Source organism: Nematolebias whitei, chromosome 6 (genome assembly GCF_014905685.2).
Source record: "Nematolebias whitei isolate Nwh7 chromosome 6, NemWhi1, whole genome shotgun sequence".
NCBI lineage: Eukaryota > Metazoa > Chordata > Actinopteri > Cyprinodontiformes > Rivulidae > Nematolebias > Nematolebias whitei.
This window is the reverse complement of record NC_056503.1, coordinates 38206805-38214351: the sequence shown is the minus strand read 5'-3', so window position 1 is coordinate 38214351 and position 7547 is coordinate 38206805. Positions and strand designations below refer to the sequence as shown.

The 7547-nt window shown below is 42.0% G+C and overlaps 1 protein-coding gene across 1 annotated transcript in view; it reads left to right on the top strand.

Annotated features, from left to right (window-relative positions):
• tada2a (transcriptional adaptor 2A) overlaps nucleotides 1-4120 on the top strand; it is a 23516-nt gene extending 19396 nt beyond the window's left edge. Inside the window, exons 12-15 of the mRNA XM_037678262.1 lie at nucleotides 220-352; nucleotides 694-737; nucleotides 1429-1508; nucleotides 3935-4120. Of these exons, the coding sequence (XP_037534190.1) occupies nucleotides 220-352; nucleotides 694-737; nucleotides 1429-1508; nucleotides 3935-4120 (443 nt within the window). The remainder of the gene's footprint in view (nucleotides 1-219; nucleotides 353-693; nucleotides 738-1428; nucleotides 1509-3934) is intronic.
• The last annotated feature ends 3427 nt before the right edge of the window (nucleotides 4121-7547 follow it).

The window sequence follows — 7547 nt, the reverse complement described above, 5'->3', positions numbered from 1 at the left end:
AATCTCTGGTCAGTCTTCAACAGTCTCTTGTTAGTCTCCAACAGTCTTTGCTAGTCTTCACCAGACAACATGAGACACCAGTCTAAGAGCAAAATGCTCTCTTGGTAAAATGTAGAACAACAAACTCTACAGTATAAGATGGAACTCTAGGTTGTTGGGTTTTTTCAGCTCTTACTGATAATTCTCTCATGTCTCTGTTCATGTTTGTCGTCACATCAGGTGCTAAGGTTTATGAACGTGTGAAGCGAGTGCGTGAGGACGAGCGCAGGAAGAGGACCATGTTGTGCGACGTGCTTCAGTACATCCAGGATGGCAAAGCTTGTCAGCAGTGGCTCAGCAAACAGGCCGCGATGTAAGAGTTTTAACTTACGGTGAATAACAAACGGGCCAACGAGATCGAGCTTCCCATGAGAAGAATTAATCAAACATTTTATCATTCGGTGCATCCAATTTCCACCTCAGTCTCGGCTGTTTTTAGTTCTTTTTTTAACATGCTGCTGCTCTAGTTTGCTTTCATCCAACATATTTGTTGGGTGTTGTCCAAAATCTGCCTAAAAATCATTTAAAAATAGCAGTGATTCATCTTTGTTGGAGGAGATTCTGGAGTGAGAAGAGCAAACGAAGCCAGAGAGGCTGAGTGTTTGTGCATAAACATGGCAGCAGAGATAATAATGCTTTTCTGTGTCATTACAGAGACGCTGGTGTCACTCCAGCTGTCACAACAATCACAGTGTCAGGTACGTAGTTTCTCTCCGTCCTTTCTGTCGTCTGGGCCTCAGGCTCAGTCACAAGAGAAAAACAGAAAAAAATAAGGCAGTATTGTGCACAAGTTTTGAGCCACTCAGTTTTTATTTTGCTTCCAAGGAACCAAAATTATTTGCATTTTCTTCAAACTATTTTTTCATGATTTTCCAAAGTTTCTGAAGTTTTTGTTGGACAACAAAAAAAATGTTTCTGTAATTCTTATGATTATCTGGTTTTTGTTTCCAGTCACTTTAACAAGAATTTCCAACGTTGGTTTGATCACAATCACAGACCCTAACAAGGACTTCCAAACTCAAGTGAACCAAACAACTTTTCAAAAACAATGATAAATTAAATTTTAGGCACATTACCAGTGGTAGAGTTGCATTCGGATCTAAAAAAAATCCTACCCGGCCCTAGCCCGTAGCCATTTTTTCCGAAACCGACCCAACCCAACCAGGCCCGAACCCGAAACAGCCCCCCCCCCCCCCCCGATATATATATTTTTTTAACTTTTTACTGTAAGCAAATCAGTTTGACATGATATTTTAAAAACACATTTCAAGACTTTTGCACAGTACTAGACCGTTCTCATCACAGTCCAGAACAGAGCCTGCTGTGTGACGTAACCTCTGCTGCGGTGCCGCTCGTTTGTTTGAATGTTGTGACATTTCTGCTGCGCAGCATCTGGCAGGCGGAGCGCCCCCCCTCTCAACCTGACCGGACTTCCAGGAACCGAGAAGCTCAACGAGCGAGAAAAAGAGGTACAGAAAAAAAAAAAACCTACGTGCTTTTACTCTTCTCCTCCTCAGCTTTAAAGCTGCTGGCCTCTTGGGTCATTTTGACCCCAGGGCAGCAGGAGGGTTAATCGATGGTGGTCTGCTCGGTGTTTCTGCGCTGCGACCTCCCTGACTTGTTCTTTAAAAGCACACGACGAGTTCAGATGAGTCCAGCTGCTGTAACATCAGGTCATTTTACAAAAGGTGTCTTTTTAGAAGCTGATATTATGGAGAAATGCTGAGTCATCATCTCCTCCTCAAGCACTCAAATTCCGAGTCTTCTCTTCCTGTAAATATCGACATGTAGATCCCACGGCTGCAGCTGAACGTTTGTTCCTCTTGACAACCTGGACCCCCTTCGCTGCTGCCGCTCCTGAGTGTTATTCGTTGCCATGGCGATCTCATGCCCAACAAGTTATTTCTGCTGCTACTTTCCACCAAAAGTTTGTATTTTTTTCACAAGAGTTTGAGAATTTGAATTAAATGTACAAGGATGTGTGCTCATGGTCGCCCAGTACATTAAAAAAATTGTTCCAAAACTTCCTAATTAATTATTTTATACAGTTTGCTGAAACAAGCCCACAAATTTTTCACAGTACTGTACTTTCTGCCGTACATGTCGCATCAGTCCAAATATGGCCAATAAAGTGGGAAAAAACATAAATATGTCGCTTCGCCACATAAGTCGCATATATTGTGCATGACCGCTGACCACCCGGAAATGTGGGCCGGTGTTGTGCCAAAAATTGATTGGCTGCCAAATGGGTCCAAGTGAGAGCGTGCACAGTAGGACTTTAACAAGAATTTGACAAGATTAACTCTTAAAAACATTATTTGTTTGCTCGAAATTATGGCAAAGATGTGTCTCAGTTGAACTTATCCTTAATAAATGCACTTAGACAGTCAAATCAGCTGCATTTCACCTGGGCTGCGCGGTGAAATGCAGCTGATTTCACGTTTGCTCCAGGAGTTCCGGAGTGAGACGAAGGTGTCTTGGTATGGCAAGCCAAGTGTCTCATTAATAGCCACTTTTATCTATTAATGAGGCACTTGGCTTGCCATATAAAATCAAAGAACAAAAAAAAAACCATCCAGATGACCTGACTGAACATTGTTGGATTTTATACCTGGATTATTGAGCATGAACTTTGGTGTTATAATATACAGAGAAGTTAAAATCAACTCACTCAGTGTCAGAAGCCCGGGAACAAAAATGAGTTTTCAAACAAGACTTAAAAACGGAAAAAAGGGAGCCTGCCTGACGTGCAGTGGTAACTCATTCCACAGTCTTGGACCTGCAACAGAGCAGACCCTGTCACCTCTGAGCTTAAAACAAGTGCCTGGAACCAATAAAATCATCTGGACTGCTGACCTCAGAGAGCGCTGCGGGACATATGGCTGCAGCAGATCAGTGAGATAGGAGGGGCAGAACTGTTCAGAGATTTTAAAACATACAGAAGTATTTTAAAATGAATTTGAAAGTGAACCGGGAGCCAGTGAAGGGAGGCCAGAACTGGAGTAATGTGCTCTCTTTTGCCTGTACCAGTTAAAAATCAGGCTGCAGCATTTTGAACCAGTTGTAAACGTGTCATAGATGTCCGAGTGATTCCAAACAGAAGTGCATTGCAGTAATCCAGCCTGGATATTATAAATGCATGTATTACTGTCTCCAGGTTATTTTTGGACAGTATGGGCTTCAGTTTAGAGTCGCCACAACTTAAAAAACAGGATTTAACAATCGTGTTTACATGACTGTTAAGTTTCATGGAAGATCCATTTTCACTCCGATTAGTGACAACTTGTTTCTCTAACGGGGCTGGAGAGGAAATGTTGATGCAGTGGTTCTTGATTGTGCCATTAGGTGGAAACAACATGACTTCTGTCTACTTCTCATTAAAATTTTAAAAACTTAAAGCCATCTGATGTCAGCCAGGCAGTCAAGAAGAGGTTGGGTAGAGCGTGTGCTTCAGAGGGAAGTAAGTTTGACAGTCATCGGCGTAAAAATGAAAAGGTATACCGTGTTTACGAAAAATAGCACCTAGTTAGTTAATTAGTTAGTTACATCAGATTTTATGATCAGTTTCTCTGGTTTACTAAGAATACAGCCAGTTTTGCACTTTTAATAATTTTATCAGTAAACGGCATGAGAGAACAACAAAGAACGTCTCCAACGCTGCAGCGTTTTTGTCTCTGACTTGTGTTTTTAGCGATTTGTGATACAACCGGAGCAGATAAAGGGATGGTGTTTCACTTAGTCGGGTTTTTAAAATGAAAACTGAAGCAGCTGAATGGAAACGAGAAATCTGCCCGCAGCTGCTGAACAAATTACGTCGTTTCCAAAGTGTTTAAAAAAAACAGGACATCAGTGGTGATTTGAATGTGCCATTCTTTAGCTGTGTGTTTGTGTGTAGTTGTGTCAGGTGGTGCGCTTGGTGCCGGGGGCGTACCTGGAGTACAAGCAGGCCTTGCTCAACGAGTGCAAGCGGCAGGGCGGACTGCGGCTGGCGCAGGCTCGGGCGCTCATCAAGATCGACGTCAACAAGACGAGAAAGATCTACGACTTCCTGATCAAAGAGGGGTGCATCACGAAGGCATGACACAACGACCCAGCCGGGTCAGCGCCCCGTTTCATCTGGTGACGTCTTCAGTGTTTTTCAGATCGTTGCTGCTCCTCTGCAGTGTTCAATCGTGTTTTTTAAATGTGGTAAAAAAAAAAAACGTCTTTGTATAATTCTCTGCCAGATGAACAGAAACTCTTGATAAAATCAAGAAATATTTATTTCTACTGTCGTATGTGTTAATAAAAGTAATTTGGTGTATTGTATTTTCTCTTTATTTGGATTGAAATTTTATAAAGTCTGTATTCCACAGATGAAACCTTTGCGCTCATTCGAGCATGAATGTGCTGCAGAAACATAAAATTCAACATCATTAGGGAACAAAATCTACTAAATGATAAACAATCGTAAATGCTGCTATTTAATTTTAAAATTTAGCCAGAAATCTGCAACCACCCATATCACTTTACATTTTAACTTCCGTTTACAGATTTATTTTAATAAGATTAAAAAAATAATCACAATAATTCATGTAAAAACTGACATTTGAACAGTGCTGTGTTTTCCCCTCTTGCATATTTTATCTTCTGTAACGCACAAAAATCAAATCAAGGAAACCTTCATGGAACTAACTTGTAAAATTACTAAATATTAAAGATCTAATCAATTTACATTCGTCTGTTTTTAAATGAATTTTGTAAGAAAGGACGAAAATGATTAAAAAAATTCCATTAAACTAATTTTGTTTTCAGTTAAATATTTAAATGAACTTTTTAGGAGAATGGTGGAGCAGAGGTTAAAGAAGGTGTGCCTGTGATTGGAAGGTCGCCGGTTCAACTCCCCGGACCGACATCAAAATGTGGGTGGGAAAGGTGAAACGCCCACACCTGCCTCCACCCTTATTTGCCCCACTCTGGGCCCTTGAGCAAGGCCCTCAACCCCCACCATCTGCTCCCTCGGATGCCCTAAATGGCAGCTCTGCTCCACTCACAGGGCTGTGGTAGCTCAGTGGTCTGTGGTGTCATCAGGAAGGGCATCCGCCATAAAATCAATCGTCAAGTCTTTGTGCGATTTAGTTGAAGAAGGGAGCAGCCGAAAGAAGAAGTCAAAAATAAAACCTATAATCTGTCTCATTGATATTTTATGTCCTTAAATTAAAAGTTGGTAAGCTCAATTTGTAACCAGATGCCAAACACCACGGTAACAGCAGGAGGGATTCAAATTTGGTCAATGACGACGTCCATGCAAGAGCCTTTTGGGAACGAAAAGTCAGGGGCGGGGTTCTGTTTATACAAATGTAAATTGAGATTTGCTCAGTAAAGTAAGCAGAGCTGTTTCTAGAACAATCTAAAATTAGACATAAGCGCATACCAGATTGGACATAAATTATGATTGGAGTTAAAAAATGTTTAGTGGAAAAAAACGTTAAACTTGGCGCTCTAGCTGATCAAGCAGGGTGGTGATCAATTCCTGGCTGTGTTATTTTTCTATTTTCTTTTGTGTTTAGCTGCCAATTTATTCATGTTTCCATTAAACGTCTCAGAGTCTTGGCTTGTCTGATTCTGTTTGTTTACAAACGAGAGCCAGTGGTGCTTTGTTTACATTGAGTGCGTACCCTCGGTTTCATAGTACATCTAGAAAATGACTGGAGGGAACTCTCAAACTGCACCACTTGACATAGTTTAGGATAACCAGGGGCGTCTCCAGAATTTCTTTAATGTGGGGACCACTGAAAATCCTGGAGTGGCACCAAAACCAAAAACCGGAGCAGAATTTCAGTAGATGTGTTGTCAGAGAGTCAGAGATTCTTTATTGTCATTCGCACCTCATGTGGTACATGTGGTGGAGCGAAATTATGTACACAAGGTCCCAGTTACATCCAACAATAAAATGGTGTTCCTCAAGGACCACGGTTGGGAACCCCTGAACTGTAGGACCATCTAGCCATAAAACTGCACTTTTTCCGCTAACACTGAAGGTCAGAGGCATTTTGGTGGTTTTGGCACCCGCTTCGGATGTTGCCGCTCGTTTTTGAATTTGAGGCGGGACTTGCAAAAACTGACACACATAATCCAGGCGGGCAGTAGACCACCAGCCTCTGACGAGCTTATCAGAGCCGAGGGTCTGAATCTGATTTATGACGGGGCTCAGCCTTTGATGCTGAGAGCAAAACAACCCGAGGAGGGAGCCGAACAGGAGCTGCATCAAAGAGGACATGAAGGAGGAGAAATTTAATGTTTTTAAGGCATCTTTGCATTTTCTTAAGTGTTCAGATTAAAGATGCAACAGATAAACTTAGTTTTATAATAGGAAACCTGTTCTGTTTACACTTTGTCTTCTCAAAATAACAAGTCTGAATTGTGCATTTGCAGTCTGCATGTTCATTTGTACATCGAAATACACAGAAAATATGAGTAATTCATAAAAGCTAAACTTTATAAACAATGTTGGAGTGATTCTCAGGTTGAGGTTTTTAACATATACAGCTAAAAACATTTACATTAAATCAGATGATTTTAATTAATCCTACATGTGTCCAGTTTCACTACTTCTTTGTTTAAACAGATCACACTTGTAAATGAGTCTTCGAGGCTCAATGTGATTTATCTGTCTAATTTTTTTTTTTCATTTACCTTTATTTATACAGGTAGTCTCACTGAGCCACGAGAACTCATTTTCAAGAGAGACCTGTTTAGGGAGCAGATGGTGGTTAAGGGCCTTGCTCATGGGCCCAGAGTGGGGCGAATGAGGGTGGGGGCAGGTGTGGGTGATTCACCTACCCTACCCACATTTTTGATGTCGGTACCAGGGCTTGAATCCACCTTCTCTAACCTCTGCGCCACCACTCCCCCACAAATAAAGGTTGAATTGAAAAAAAAATTTAAATATCCACCATCTTGTACCTGAGTCGGATCAAGAAGGCAGCAGCTCGAGCGGGGAGGCCCGGACCCGTCTGGTTTTGTTGTGTGCGTGAACCGACAACCGCCCCAATTTCTTTTGCTCGTCAGCTCAGAGTTCAAGCTCGGTTCTTGTTGGGCTTTCTGCTCGCCAGACGGGACTCTTTAAATGTGAACGAAGCTCTGGATGAAGAAGGGGCTTTTCATGAGCCAAGTGTTTATCAAACTAAAAGATGACTGGGTCATCTTTACTGCACTGAACATAAATTAATTATCTCTGAAGAAGAAAATATTAATAAATGACAAAACATGAAAGTAGATATGAGCAGATTCCTCACCTGCTCCTCGGCACGTTTCTGTGCAGCCTCCTCTTCGTCACCGTGGAGACCGTGATGAAGTGGTGAGAGGGCAGCAGATGGAGCAGATGTCAACTTCTCAAACCGCCCATGCTCCTCCTCCTCCTCAGGCAGACTGCGTCCTGCTCTCAGCTCACCTCCGACTCTTTGCAGACGACAAGCTGGTCTTCAGGAGGAAACCCTCCAAACCTTTGTGGATCTTTGTGGATCTCA